At 32.1% G+C, this 16,876-nt stretch overlaps 1 protein-coding gene across 12 annotated transcripts in view; it reads right to left on the bottom strand.

Moving 5' to 3' along the window:
• Taiman (nuclear receptor coactivator 2) overlaps positions 1 to 16,870 on the bottom strand; it is a 64,466-nt gene extending 47,596 nt beyond the window's left edge. For all 12 annotated transcript variants that reach the window (XM_049455200.1, XM_049455208.1, XM_049455214.1 and 9 more), the window contains exons 1-2: positions 15,888 to 16,870; positions 5,228 to 5,476 (exon numbers count right to left, since the gene is read on the bottom strand). In XM_049455200.1, the coding sequence (XP_049311157.1) occupies positions 5,228 to 5,256 (29 nt within the window). In that variant the 5' untranslated portion in view covers positions 5,257 to 5,476; positions 15,888 to 16,870. The remainder of the gene's footprint in view (positions 1 to 5,227; positions 5,477 to 15,887) is intronic.
• Positions 16,871 to 16,876: the final 6 nt, after the last annotated feature.

The raw sequence follows: 16,876 nt of genomic DNA, 5'->3' as shown, positions 1-16,876 counted from the left end.
AGTTTTTTCAATCCTGTCATGAAATTTTCTTGGAAATACTCTAAAAAAATTCCCTGAAAATCTCAGTCCTTAATATTAACATTAAGGACTGGACCAAGACATGTAAAAATTTTCGATTGAAAATACAAGACAATAGTGATTGCCCATTGCGACAAAGTCAAAATTCACATTGGCGAGGTAGTACGGGACTCTAAACCTGATTTTTCTGAAAAATGTGTTTGATTGCATAACTTTTTTAAATCACATGTAAATGACGCGAAACAATAAAGGTACACATAACGGGATACCAGCATTAAAATACAAAACAAATTTTTTTGTGATGATTGCTATTCTACTTCCGCTTTGCTAGTTCTCGAAGACACTTGTTATTGCTTTGCACAAAATAATAGGAGAGTTAGATATTTCATTTTCAAAAATAGTCCTTAACATAAAAAATTTTCACAAAATTAGAAAAGTAAATATTGTTCCATAATCTAACAGCAATTTTAATTAGTTATTATTTTATTTAATCATTGAGTTTTTCTCCAGTGGGTAGAGGAAATCATTATACAGAGGAAAAGCGGAAAACGATCACAAAAAATTGAGAAAACTAGAAAAAACTTATAAAGAGATCAAAACTCCGTAAAATGCTCTCCTTAAATGATAGCAAATGCCTTTAATTATAGAAAAAAAAATGAAACTAGTGGACAAAAGCGCAAAACATACACCAGTCGAAAAGAATAACAAATAGTTAAACCAAAAGTTAAAAAATAAAGAAAAAAGGAAATACCAAACAATACTGAACAAAAATAACATGACAACTTGACACGACTCACGCGAGATCTGTCAAAAAAAGGCTACAGAAAGAAGTACCTCTACTTCGATCCAATTAATTGAACGTCACGCCTTAAATTCTTACGAATTGCTGATTCGTCCGATCTTAACACGTTCTTTCTTATTTAATAACTAGAAATTTGTATTTCAATTTGAGCCAATCCCAATAGTAAAGTAATCTAAAATTTAACTCGATAACATAGAAGACTGTTATTGTCATTCACCAAAGTCGGTATTATAAGGGTTTATTACATGACGTTACAATAAACGTTAGGCATTTAAAACAATATTTCTTTGTGGGAGCTTTTGCTTCGAATTTTGACATCTCATCCAATCAGAATTCGTGTTAGTTCTTATAAAGGGTATTTAATAATTTTAAGGACATGTGCAGAATAATTTTTACCAGCTTCAGCAAATAAACATGTTTCGTGCATATTCTCTTTACTATTTCCGCAGAACTTAATATGATTACTGCGAACTGAATTTGTTTTTGTTGGTTAAGCTTGGTTTACCTTCAAGATAACAAATTATTTAACGTCAGCGATAACTGGAACGGTTGAAAAATTAAAACTTATACAAGTTCCCTAACAGAAAATTTGTAGGTAACGAAACAAAACGAGCCCTGAACACAAGAAGTAGGCAGCAAAATGGTGCAATTCAATGCTATCAAATGTTATATAAGTATTCATACAAAAACTTTCAGCGGGCCGTATAGAGCAAGAAATACTATAGGATTCCAATATGCCAGAGTGAAGCACAATAACCACGTTTCATACATTTTAAGCTTATAGTGAAAAACCAGTTCACGATGTGTAATAGCATTTCTACGCATACATAATATTTTACATACAAGTGTCAAAGCATGTGTGCATGTTATTTTATGCCTCATGCACTGTCGCCAACTATTCGACCTAGCAAGCAAAGTAATCAACAATTGGAGTAGATATCCGTGGTTAAATTCACTTTTGCTTTAGTTTTGATTTTTATTTCAGTTTACATTTTTTGATATTTGAATGGGATTTCATTACTGTGTGGTATATTGCACTTTGTTATATTAGACACGGTCTGATTACTTCTACGCATTTATTCATATACATACATACATACATATGTACTATACGTACCCATATTACAAATACAATTAAATATATGAGTATATATAAAACATATTTCATATTCTGTAGTACTTTAGGAAATCTGTAAATGTTGAAATTATTATTTTTGACTACCTACTTATTACAGATGTATTTGCATACATCGTACTTAAAAATTTAACAGTAAGCGGAATATTTTATACCTCCTCGGCTTTACGTATACAAGGATTGTACAAAAAATGTCGTGAATTTTTAATTTTCGCGGGCTACGTATATTCCATTTTCGATTGTTTTGTTGCGTTATGTTGGAGCTTATGTTCTTTACTTATGCTGACAAAGGTTAATTTTTACAGCTGTGTTGCTTGGAAGCGTTTTGGTTTGTCTTCAACTCTTGCTTACTCCAAAAAATGGATCAAAGAATTTGTATACAATTTTGTGTGAAAAACCAAATTAAGTACGCGGACATTCCGAATGTTAACTGTGGCATATGGTGAAACATTGTACAAAAGCTATTTTTATCGGTGTTGCAAAATGGTCTCAGAGGGAAGATGTGGCTTTTCTGGCTTTTGTACGATGATAACGCTCCTGCATGTGCGTGGACATTTGGTCAAAAACAACACATTAATGCTGCCGTAGCCACCGTATTTTCTAGACCATGGCCTCGGTACCTTTTTCATTCCCAAAATTGAAGAAACCCATCAAAGGAAGACGCTTCGCTTCGATTAAGGAGATAAAAATTACATCGAGGAACAAGATCTTAAACTAAGTGCAATATATCTGTGGTAGTTACTTTGAGGGGACAAAATAGATATTCACGAATAAATAAACGCTTACTTAAGAAACAACTTAAAGAACTGCATCAAACTAACCGCATAAGGCTCAATACCGGAGAAATGTTTTCAGGTTTGGCAAATATTTATATTAAAAAATATTGCGTAAGAATTCAGTATTCATTATTCAACGAAAACATTAATGGATCAAAAGCATAGTTAACTTACATACATAAATTATTGGCATTAGTACATTTCGCTTTGTGTCCGAGACATTTACATTAAAATCAATCTAATTTACTAAAATGACTCGTACGTGATATAAATACAATCACATATCATCCTATATTTAATATACGAGGACTGTCCGATAAATAACCGACCTCAACGTGAAGCTAGCGGCACATCTGAAAAAAAAGTTTCTACTTCAAATTGTGCATATTATAATAGCTTCTCGCCAAAATTTCAGAAATTTATCTTGCGCAATTATCTGTTGACAGTCGTTTTTGTGAGTCTATTTCGGTGATTTCCCCAAAATGAAAAAAATTGAATATCGAGCTGTAATTAAATTTTTATTTTTGAAAGGCAATACGCCTTCACAAATCAAAGATGAGTTGGACTCTGTGTATGGTGACTCTGCACCATCGTTTACCACCGTAAAATTTTGGGCAGCTGAATTTAAACGTGGTCGCAGGAGCTTGGAAGATGATGAACGTCCTGGGCGTCCAAAAACTGTAACCACTAACGATAACATCGCTAAAGTTCATCAATTGGTACTAGACGACCGCCGGATTAAAGTTAGGGAAATAGCTGAGATTATGAAGATGTCAAAAGAAACTGTTTGTCACATATTAAACCAAGATTTGGGCATGAGAAAGCTGTCCGCGCGTTGGGTGCCGCGTTTGCTTACGCTAGACCACAAACGTGCGCGCATGAACATTTCCAGCGCTCTGTTGGCTCAGTTTAGAGGCAATAAGACCGAGTTTTGGCGCCGAGTGATAACTGTAGACGAAACTTGGATTCATCAATTTCGAAAAATCGGCCACATTTGCAAAAAAAGAAAGTCTTGTTCCACCAAGACAACGCACCATCTCACATCTCAACAGTCGCCATGGCGAAAATCCACGAATTGCGGTTCGAACTGCTTGACCATCCACCTTATTCACCGGATCTAGCACCAAGCGACTTTTTTTTGTTTCCTCAACTTAAAACTGCGCTCGGCGGCCAGAGATTTTCGTGAAATGAGGAGGCAATCTCTTTCGTGAACTCGTATTTTGCAGACAAAGACACCAAGTACTATTTGGAAGGGTTGCAGAGATGGGAGCATCGCTGGGGTGGAGTTACAAGGAGACTATGTAGAAAAAAAAAATAATAATAATAATTTTGAAAAAGTCGCGTGCATCATGGTTAGGTCGGTTATTTATCGGACAGCGTATTTAGTATATGAGGAAAAACCAAACAAAAAATCGGAAGTAAGATATTAGGGATAGGAAGTTTAGTTCAAGGTCAATACCAATTTCATTCAAATTCAACGTGAAACCACATATTGATTTAGAAAACTTAATTTAAGTAAATATCACAAAATAGGGTATTTTGAAGCTTGGAGAAGGTATGCACTGATTGCATTACTATACTACGTATTGTTATACGTTCACTTAAGTTTACTAAGGTATCTTACATATTGACCGACATACATATATGTACATAGATATAAATCTAATCGGTAGACACTATTAATGGTGATGTCTAGAATCATCATAGATTCACCGATATACATATATGATATTAGATATATCGGAAGTGGAGGAATATTCACTCCATTTTATCCTTTTTTAGCACAACAATGCACTGCTATTAGAAAAATAGATGTAAAGTCAACCGGAACAGGAATGTTTACGGAGTCTTTACCCAGTTTTAGGTTATTTGACACCAATGTCACTCATAGAGTCGCAGTTCCACTCATGCCGACCACTGTGCTAAAAAAAAGCATGGTTGATAAAACTTTAGAAGTTAATGAAATTGATAATAAATCTATTAGAGATCGAGACCACGCCAACTGGTTGAAATTAATCAAACCACTGATGAGCCTCTCCATTGCGATTCCGAGTTCCAAATTAGTTTCGTATCATACAGTGAAGCTTGGATATTCAATATTATACATTTGGAACATTAACCTTCTTATAACGTCTAGAAAAATACGTACTAAGTTTTATATTTCGATTGTACAGACGAATTGAAGGACGGACAGTCTCCCGGACTTTTCATCCGGGTCATTTTATATACATTTCATTTTATATACATATACCTACATTTATTTCGAATTATGTAGTTTTAGGTGATAAAAACAACCGATGGGTGAAGAAAACTCTATATGCATTGGAAACATATTGCGGGAATATAAAACCAGAAAACGGATATGCAAACAAAAACCAATGTACTCGTATACATAATAGTGGAAATGCCAATTCATTTATAATATTATAGATTTAATAAATAGATACGTAATAGATGTATATCTGTTACAGTTTTGATAATGAAAATTTAACTTACCCTGCATTTTCGGCTGCAACAATTGACATGTGGGGATCATCTGTTAGCTGCGTGTAGATGTCCCCGTCTCCCGTTTCTGCCCAGGATTACACACTATCCTTTTCTTCAACGCACGTGTTTTTCATACGAATCGTTATAAAATAATTACTATACGAAAGGTTTTGATTAAATAAACCAGACTAAGTAATTAAGGTTCTCGATTTCTTGGATTTATTCTATTTTTTAACGTGCGTTGCGTGTAATACTTAACTGTAAAGAGTAATAGAATAAATTTTAGTAACATGAAGAATAAAATCCATTATAAACCTATAATATAAGATCCAATTTAGCATTGGGTATAATATGTAAAATTTGCTAGGAAACGAACAGTTTTCCGCCGTAAGCAAAAAGATGTCCAACACACAATAATTAACATACAGTGGCGGACAAAAGTCTACATACACCCCCTGTTTTCTTCGATGTGAGAGTACAAAAACTTTTTAGAAAAATGTGTTGATACAGTTTTATTCTAATCTTCTTTCTAATAACAACAAACTTAAAAAATCCATTAATTAATATACAAATTTATGGAATAAAAACTCAAATATTGTGTTGACAAAAGTCTACATACAGTACAAAAATATCTTAGTTCAGTGCGAAAAACTGTAAAAAATGCTAGTTATTAAGACGTTTTAGTATTTAGTTGGGTCCCCATTGGTATCTATAACCGCTTGAAGACGCCGTGGCATTGATTCTGCTATATTTGTCAACGCTGCAAATGTAATGCTGTTCCAAGGTCCCAATATGCGCTCTTAGAGTATAGCACAGCTAGAAATTTGGTTCTTTCTAATTCTACGCTCTAAAATCTTTCAGACATGTTCAATAATATTCATATTTGGACGTTGAGGTGGTGTATTTAATTGACTTGGAGTATAATAAAGCAACCAGTCCTTAACAATTTGCGCCGCATGCATCGGATCGTTATCTTGTTGAAATATCCAACCGGAACCGAGCCCTAAATTATCCACCAAAGGCTTCAAATTACGTTCCAACAGAGACTTGTACTTATAACCGTCCATTTTACCTTCAATAAAGTCCAACTTTCCAACTCCAGAGGCCGCAATAGCTCCCCAAACCATTACGCTGCCGCCACCGAGCTTCACAATTGATACTACGTTCTTCGGTTCAATCGTGCGTTTGTTTTCCTTCAAATTTTAGCCCTTCCATCACTACCAAAAAGGGTGAATTTAGAATCATCTGTAAATGAAACTTTTTTCCAAAAATCCATTTCCTTTTCTTTGTGTCTTTTGGCGAACTTTAAACGAAGTTTCCGGGTTTTTTTCAGAAATAAAAGGTTTCTTCCGTGGTGTTCTACTGTGGAATCCGTTATCGTTTAGAGTTTTTTTTATTGTTCTTGGTTGGATACTCATTTGTGACGTACTTACTATGCGTTCGGCTATATTTGGAGCATTTACTTTTGGATTTTGGTGTACTTCGTTGAGAATCAGGCTGACGTATCTACGAGATTGTTTTTTTGGGGGTCCACTGCGCGGTTTATTTTCGTTGGAACCATTATTTTTAAAGTTTTTTAGAATTGTCTGTACTGTTGCTCGACTCAAGTTTAAAATTTTAGAAGCTTCACCATATGATTTTTTTTCTTTTCTTTCTTTTATCACCAAATTTCTTACATCAATTGATATTTCATTTCGCGGAGCCATTATAGCTATTGAAGTGTTTAAACCACAACTAAATTCAATGAATATCAAACAATAAACATATTGAAATAAAAGAAAAAGGCTAACGTTACGTTACTGTTAATTTAATAATGTACAAAGTATGAGATTTGAACTGTATGTAGACTTTTGTCAAAGAAATTTTTGAGTTTTTCTTCCATAAATTTGTTGTTTTATGTTAAATAATGGATTTTTTTAGTTAATTGCTATTATAATAAATATTAGAATATAACTGTATAAATACATTTTTCTAAAAACTTTTTGTACTCTCACATCGAAGAAAACAGGGGGTGTATGTAGACTTTTGTCCGCCACTGTATGAAGATCGCATTTCACACGAACATAAAAAATAGTTGTACCAGTATAAAAAAAAAGATTTATCGATTTTGGTTTAATAATCCGTATCAAACATGATCTTAAATGTACATGTATGTAGGACTTATAGTTTAATAGATAGTTTAGTAGATGAAAAGAAATATTTTTTTAAATGGGACATATTGCTGAAGTTTTTTCAAATCCTTAGATAGTAACTAAGTAAAATATGGGTCCTCCATTATTTTGTATCTTCTTTAATCTATTTAACTACATTTATTAAATTAAAAGATCTAGAATGAGGGAAAGACTCCGTCGCCGAATCTTGGCATTTAGTCGGTGGATGGACACAAACCCGCATAAAAGCGAAGTTCTTCACTATATCGTTGATTTGCGCCTACGCCCCGACTAAAGAGAAGAACAGTGTGACCAAAGATGTCTATTTTAAGCGCTTGGAGCGCAAGTATAAGAACTGTCTCCGCCACGATGTCAAAATCGTGCTTGGCGACATTAACGGCAGGGTGGGAAAAGAAGGTATATTTGGCATAACGGTCGGTCAACTTAGCCCCATGATGAAACATCCCTAAATAGGTTGAGGCTCATCGACTGCGCCGAAATATCGGCGGCCAAAAATATAGTTATCTGTAGCACTAGATTCCATCTCCCCGCAAAACTAATACGGCTGTTTAAATTGACGTTGAGCAATACCAAAAGCTCCGTCAGGATCGGGAAGGACCTCTCCGAGCCGTTCGATACCAAACAAAGTTTTAGACAAGGTGACTTCCTTTCTTGCGACTTCTTCAATCTACTCTTGGAGAAAATAATTCAAGCAGCAGAGCTGAAAAGAAAAGTTACAATCTTCAATAAGAGTGTACAACCGCTGATTTACGCTGATGTTGATATCATTGGCCTCAACAAGTGCGCCGTTAGTTCAGCTTTCTCCAGACTGGATGAATAACTCTTGCCAACAGGTGCTACTTCGGACTGAGTAGGTGATTGAAAATAAGAGTCCTCTCCCCACGAACAAAGACCAAACTCAACAAGTCACTCATCATCCCCGTCCTGCTATATGGTCCAAAGGCATAGACGATGACGACATCTGATGAGTCGGCGTTACGAGTTTATAGAGAAAGGTTCTGCGGAAGATTTGTGGCAGTTCAGCGAATTAAGAATTAGCAGCTACGATGGCTAGGACATGTCGTCCGAATGGATGAAAACACTCCAGCTCTGAGAGTATTCGATGCAGTACTCACCGGGAGAAGCAGACGAAGAGGAAGACCTCCACTCCGTTGGACCTCTACAAGTAGGGAAGGACCTGACTACACTTGGAAGCTCCAATTAACGCCAACCAGCGAAAAGGAAGAACAATTGGCACGCTGTTGTAAACTTGGATACAAACACGTAAGCGGTATGTACGCTAATAAAGAAGAGGAAATGGTTATTGTTGAATACTATCTTCGCCGAGACACAAAATTAATCAGAGGCAATGTTATATTATAATCTGCATAGCTAGCTCTATTTCCAAAAGATGACGTCAGTACGAGAACAGATATTTTTAAGATTCTGGAGAACAAAACTGACGGACTATTAATTATTATATATAAAAATTTCAAGGAAAGTTTACTTCACGAATGTCTATGGCGAAATTTTAAAGCATAGGAACTAGCTTAAGGTAATTTAACTCTATAAGAATCAACATCTAAAATATATTCTGGCGATAATTTTGAACTTCTCGAAATTTTAAATTTCACTACTGATAGTCTGTTTTTGTATGTTTGACTGAACTGTAGTATTTTCACGCATTCGTTTATTACGTACAAATATTTTTGCCGGTGCTTGGACATTGACTTTTGTTATTGTAATTATTCATATTTGGCGTAATGAGCATACTCATGTGAGTATTCTCAGTACCTATGATGAAAAATGAAGCATTTTTGGCTTTGACCTTGAAAAGCTTTATCTAAAAATCGAGTGCAATCAACTTCTCACAGAATTAATTTGATTTGTATTTGGTGTTGTAGTTGTAGTGGTAGTACCTGTGTGAATTTCTATCAGTTAAGTTTAAATAATTTTTGTATTACTTAGTCATACTTAAATTTTACTTGTTTTTATTATCGTTTTTTGTTTTCGAGAATTTAACGAAGTATTTGTTGTTTTACTTGGTTTTAGATGTTAACTTCTGGTATACTACTTTTTATAAATATGTAAAATAAAATTACCAGTAAAATATTGAAACTATAACAAAAATCGGAATTTTTAGGAAGAAGGGAATATATTTGTAGTATTGTCAATAAATCATTATTGTCAATTATCATTTAACTACGGTGTAATGTACCTAGTACATTTTTGTGTTTAAAGTTAGCTAAACGTCTATCAAAGGTATTAACCCTAATTATGGGTAAATTTTAGAATAGCATCCCCGGATTTCAGGGTTAAAATGGGTATGTACGGATAGAGGAGGTCCTCTAGATTAAGAAAATATATATAGAGTTGCCGCTAATTTATGGTTTTTGAGATATTTGCATTTAAAGTTCAAAAGTTCAACTATTTAAAATACGTCTTTTTCCCATTTATAATGAATTTTATGGTTATATTTTTAACTATTATATCCACTAACACTTCACCAAATCGTTCCTAACCATTTATTTTATATTAAATAGTGCAAAAATAACTTTTATTCAACATTTAACTTTTGTTCATTTATTTTTGTTCGTGCAATAAAGAAAGGGTTGCATTCTAACTAATAATCAGTGCTACCTAACGTTCATATTTTACAGAAGAACCAAAAGAAATAAAGAAAACAAATAATACCCCCATGACAGGAAATATATAACACATTGGTTTTCCGCATAGAATTCCTTTCTGCATTGGCGGGCTTCGGCTGCGCTTCAAAAAAATAACCCTCGGTCGGACCAACACCTGGACGTGCTCAGTTTTTTGCGTTGAACTCCTTTTTTGGCCGATCCAACACCGGGATTTATGAAGATAATGAGAATTCTGAAAGATTTTACATTACTCATCACACGGTAATGAATTTAGTTATGAATTCATAATCTTTCTTTTTTCTTATTTTTATTCCATTACAATATATGGTAACACTAAGTTTTTGCTTGTTTATAACCAATTTCTTATTTTATGAATAAATGGATTTTAACTGAAGTTTGATATGGAATTAAAGTTAATTTTGCACTATTTAATATAAAATAAATGATTAGAAACGAATTAGTGTAGTGTTAGTGGATATAAAAGTATAAAATATAAGTGTAAAATGCATTATAAATCTGAGAAACACGCATTTTAAATAGTTGATTTTTTTAACTTTAAATGCAAATATCTCAAAAACCATAAGTCAGCGGTAACTATATGTATATACATATATTCTTGATCTGGAGGACCTCCTCTATCCGTACATACCTATTTTAACCCCGAAATCTGGGGATGCTATTCTAAATCGCAGCCCTAATTATTATTATTACATAAGAATATTAAATAGAGATATGGCGTCAAACTAATTTAGTTGTTACGTCAGGTCACATAAAAACGTTCTAATACTGCGGATTACTATGAGAAGACTAAGAGCAAACACTAAAACATAAGTAAACAAAACCGGTTTTCCTGCCTATTTCAAGAACTTTTGTATAAGTGTGTATGTACAACCTTCTTAAATATATGCATATTCTGTTGGTAACTATACTAATGTAAAGTTATGCCTGTAGAATAACTTATTAGTTATATCCTTGTTTTGACGTTATACAATATTAAGTTTAAATCTGTAATATACATACTTATATCTTTATGATATAAAATGTAAATACAAGAGTGGTTAACAATATCATCAAAGCATCATCAAAGAATTTCAGTGGCAATTCAATATTTTTCTGTGAGCCTTTTATGACAGAGGCTGTAAGCAATAGGATGCTCAAAAGAAATCAAAAAACCTCGATAATGCTTTTACTTTTCTAGCAACTTACTTTTTACTTTTTTTTACTTTTCTAGCATAAGCTCAATTTAGAAATACATTGTTTTTTTGAATTTCATTTATTCAATCTCTCGAAAATAATAGGCGTGGGCTATTAACAAAAGTAAAATTTCTTTACATATTACATTTAACATGGCCATTTAATTTATCAGAAAAGTTAAAACATGAAGTGATAGTCTTTCTAATATAATTAATAATTAATATAATTTATATTAAATTATATAGATCAACCATATATTAATATATAATATCTTTTTTTGTACCTCTGAAACCCACACAACCCCTCAACACCTTATAGCTATCAAATAAACGTAAAAACCAATAAAGGACAGTATGAAGGTATTCCCGCAACATATTTTATTAAAAATAGTAAAGGAGGATTTTATTTCTGAAAAAACCGGAAACTTTGTTTAAAGTTCTCCAAAAAACACAAAGAAAAGGAAATGGATTTTTGGAAAAAAGTTTCATTTACAGATGATTCTAAATTCACCCTTTTTGGCAGTGATGAAAGGGCTAAAATTTGAAGGAAAACTAACGCCACGCCTGAACCGAAGAACGTAGTATAAATTGTGAAGCTCGGTGGCGGCAGCGTAATAGTTTGGGGAGCTGTTGCGGCCTCTGGAGTTAGAAAGTTGGACTTTATTGAAGATGAAATGGACGGTTATAAGTATAAGTCTCTGTTGGAACATAATTTGAAGCCTTTGGTGGATAATTTAGGGCTCGGTTCCAGTTGGATATTTCAACAAGATAACGATCCGATGCATGCGGCGCAAATTGTTAAGGACTGGTTGCTTTATTATACTCCAAGGCAATTAAATACACCACCTCAAAGTCCAAATATGAATATTATTGAACATGTCTGGGAGATTTTGGAGCGTAGAATTAGAAAGCACCAATTTTCTAGCTCTGCTATACTCTAAGAGCGCATATTGGAACATTGGAACAGCATTACATCTGCAGCGTTGACAAATTTAGCAGAATCAATGCCACGGCGTCTTCAAGCAGTTATAGATGCCAATGGGGACCCAACTATGTAAATACTAAAACGTCCTAATAACTAGCATTTTGTAAATCTGAACTAAGATATTTTTGTACTGTATGTAGACTTTTGTCAACACAATATTTGAGTTTTTATTCCATAAATTTGTATATTAATTAATGGATTTTTTAAGTTTGTTGTTATTAGAAAGAAGATTATAATAAAACTGTATCAACACATTTTTCTAAAAAGTTTTTGTACTCTCACATCGAAGAAAACAGGGGGTGTATGTAGACTTTTGTCCGCCACTGTATATCTATATCTAGAAAGCATCATCAAAGAATTTCAGTGGCAATTCAATATTTTTCTGTGAGCCTTTTATGACAGAGGCTGTAAGCAATAGGATGCTCAAAAGAAATCAAAAAACCTCGATAATGCTTTTACTTTTCTAGCATAAGCTCAATTTAGAAATACAATATATTTTTTTTTTTTGAATTTCATTTCCTCAATCTCTCGAAAATACTTAATAGGCGTGGGCTATTAACAAAAGTAAAATTTCTTTACATATTACATTGAACATGGCCATTTAATTTATCAGAAAAGTTAAAACATGAAATGATAGTCTTTCTATAATTAATAATTAATATAATTGATATTAAATTATATAGATCAACCATATATTTATATATAATGGTTACTTTAATGAGTTGGGTGGGTTTGAAAATTAAAAAAAAAATCAATTTCTTTGTCTTATTAAATAGTACAATTTGTTTAAAATATTCTCCTAAAGTTTTAAATCGATCAGGGCGCATGGGAGGTATAGGCGTTTTTCTCAAAACTCCATTTTGAAGTCGGTGGACACGATTTCTTGAAAAGTCATGGACCGATTTAGTTCGAAATGTGTACACGTCTTTAAAATAACATTATCTAGTTATTGATCTAAGGACATTTTTTTCATTACTGACATGCAATGAAAAAATTATATATATATTTTTTTTAATTTAATTTCATTTACACTATAATTGAAATTAATATTTTATTTTATTTTTTCTTAATTGAAATACGAAGTGGGTGTATCACTTTAAAAATAATTAAAAACTATAATTATATTTAGATAACATAATTTAGTTCACTTCTGCTTACTAAAAATATAAAAAAGCCCAACTGAAAAAAATCCCGAACGAACGAAAAAGATCGACAAAAATTTAAGAAAGTATAGTGGTAAGGTTTGCGTGGCTACGAGTGTATGATTGTTTATATTAAAAAAAAATCATAAAAATATCTTTTTTTGTACCTCTGAAACCCACACAACCCCTCAACACCTTATAGCTATCAAATAAACGTAAAAAGCAATAAAGGAAAGTATGTTGGTATTCCCACAACATATTTTATTAAAAATAGTAAGGGAGGCCTATTTTTGGGTGTAACCGAACATTTTATACCCCACAATTTCCAAAAATCAGAGCTGAGGCAGATGTCCCTTAATCCGATATATTTATATTAAAATTAATCTAACACATAAATCTCTACATCTCATCATATTATTGCTAAATAAAAGTACTGATGTCTATAATTCTTGCTCTCAGATGGCATAATGCTAATTGATATATGATTGATATATGGTATTGTTGCTTAAGGGGTTATATACCTTTTTTTAATTTCAAAAAATCGAAATTTTTTTATTGCTTAGAACAACTCCTTGAGAACATTTTCTCAAATTTTCATAGAGATTCGAACTTGAACTTGAACGATCGACTTTTTACGCACAAACTTTTTTTGCGCCGAAATGAATTTTTTAGTGAAATTTCTAGTGACCAAAAAGTTAATTTCTTGCATAAAACGTTCCCGTGTGCACAAAAAAAAAATCATAAAAACGATCGTTCAAGCACAAGGAATTACACTAAACTAATCAAATTTGTTTACTTTCATGGTTTCAGTTGACTTGTTCGACCTGGGGAATTGTCACCGCAAGGCTTTGCCAAAAAAAGGCCTCTAAGGGAAACAGACACCCCTTAAAAACTATTTGATATTTTTTCACGAAATGTCGCACAAAAATTGTTAATAAAGTGTACTATCAAAAAATAAAAAAATTCGTGTAATGAAATAATTGCTACATACCTAAAAAAATCCAAACTTTCCTTTTTTTCTTCGACAAAGAAGGTATATAACCCTTTAAGTTTATTATTGCAAGGATACATATTTTACAAAGAGTTTTTGAGTTCTACAAAAAAATGTGCCTCTTCGTTGAGAGCTTCTTCTTAGGTTCATCAAAAGTAAAAATTAAATAATATGTGCTTTAATGAAAATTATAAACTAGGAAAAAAATGTATTTTTGGCAAATGTTTTGGCAAAAAATAAAAATTAAAATTTTGGTGAAAATTTTCCGACCGTTTTGTGTTTTTAAATAGTTGTAATTGAACAAACAGCCTTCGTTCAAGACCCTTGTAAAATTTCATTAAGATCGGTTGAGTAATTCGCGACAAATCTCGCGACTTTGAAAACACTGTTTCGAGAAATACCTCGAACGCGCAACTTTTCAAGACTGAATTTCCAAACAATGTTCTAGAGATTTTATAGAATTAAATAAGACAAAAAAAAATTCTGAAGCCCTAAAACACATACATACATATATCCCACTACTAAACTCATCCAAAGGGTCGAAATTTAAAATATTGGGTATATAAGGGAAAGGAAATGGATGCAGATTCCTTTATATTGGGATATATCCAGTTTCATTCATATACAGCTAGTGCTAGCTAAAAAACAATTAATTTGGTTACAATATGACATATATTGACCTAAGTAAACTGTTTAAAGTCAAGTAAAAAGTCAAAGAAATTGACCAATTATAACCATTGAAGGCACACGGATTAATAATTAACATAAAAATAAGCTATTTGAAAGTAATTAATTTGGTTACAATATGACATATATTGACCTAAGTAAACTGTTTAAAGTCAAGTAAAAAGTCAAAGAAATTGACCAATTATAACCACTGAAGGCACACGGATTAATAATTAACATAAAAATAAGCTATTTGAAAGTACCTCACATATTGAATTTATCTGAAATATCTCAAAAATTGTCCGATATTACCAGTATAAAGTTAGCTATAGGCACTGAGGGCTTGAAAATGTATGGTCCGACTTCTACAATTTTTGGCTAGATAGTTATGCAAACTACTAAATTGAAGTTTTGTTTCTTAATTAGCTTAGTTGTGGCACTTAGTGGGTTTGGTTGGTTTATAGGTTTTCGGTTAACGGCATTTTGTGGACGAGGCAATAGTCTCTTTGTGTATATATGCAATACCAACCCTTTTTGGCCTAGTATCAGTTTTTATTCAAATTATCTCTTACAGGGGCAGATAGATAGACAGTAATCCGAATTTCAACTCGTCTCATCATTCTGATCATTTATATACACATATGTATATAACTCTATATCTACATATCTCGATTCGTTGTAGGTGATACAAACAATCATTATGTGAACAAAACCATTACACTCTCTACCATTATAACATTTGATTGTGCTGATACATAGTACATAGAATAATGCATTAGGCGTTATTTATAATGAATTTTGTTTATCAATTATAAATTTACATTCAATTATCCATTTTTAATATGTATCGTTAGATATTTAGTTATCATCTAATATATTTAATTCAAACCTTACCTTAGTATGATACACGAATGTCGTAACTTTTATTATTTTTCAACATCAAAGGCTCAGTGTATATATCCCGGATTTATTTAGTATAAGATCAACATTAAAGAATATATCACGGTTGTTTATATTTATGAGCTATTACGATTTATAAAATATATTTTTTAATTTTAGTGGTATATTTTCAATACATGTTTGCGTAAAAAAGTCATTTCTTTTAATACACTTTTATTAACACAAAGAAGATGAGAGCACATTTAATTAAATTTGAGTAAATATTTTATACGATTTGGACTACGTCATACAATATTATTAAGTAGTTTGATCTATTGTTTTTCCATTACGCACATTATAATTGGATATATTTTTAAGCTTCATAACCTAGTATATCATAATTATGAAACCGATTTCTTTTAAACACTTGAAAATCACTATACATGTACACGTTTTTTTATTTTCTCACATAAATATTGAGCCTAACATTACGTATATAATTTAGCATACAGGCCTTTCATTTCGATTAATGATTATTTACTTTTGTATTAATTGTTAATTCTGCTACTTATAACAATTTTTCTTTCAATTTTTTACTTACTTTGTTTTTATATTTTATTTTTTATACACATATTTTTGAGTAAATTAACGCTTCTGTTGTTAACTTAATATTTCTTTGCAATATTTTCTAGCTATAAAAATTAAAAACATAGTAAGCACTTTTTTGATTGCTTGATTATTTATTATTAGTGTGATTTTTTAACCACACTTTTTTTTATGTTCCATTTTGGCGACTATTTGTTTATTATACATTAAACATTAATATATAATAACGGTATTAAGATTGTATAAGCATATGTATGCATATGAAGAATTGATTCCTTTTGACTATTAATTGTAAATTTTCTGTAAAATAAAAGCTCTGCGATGTGTTAAATCGCTTATTTTAGGAAACATTGGACATTGTCGCAAAATACCTAGGTACGTCATAAAAATACCTACAT

The sequence above is a fragment of the Bactrocera dorsalis genome, chromosome 1, assembly GCF_023373825.1.
Source record: "Bactrocera dorsalis isolate Fly_Bdor chromosome 1, ASM2337382v1, whole genome shotgun sequence".
NCBI lineage: Eukaryota > Metazoa > Arthropoda > Insecta > Diptera > Tephritidae > Bactrocera > Bactrocera dorsalis.
This window is presented reverse-complemented; position numbering and strand designations above follow the sequence as displayed.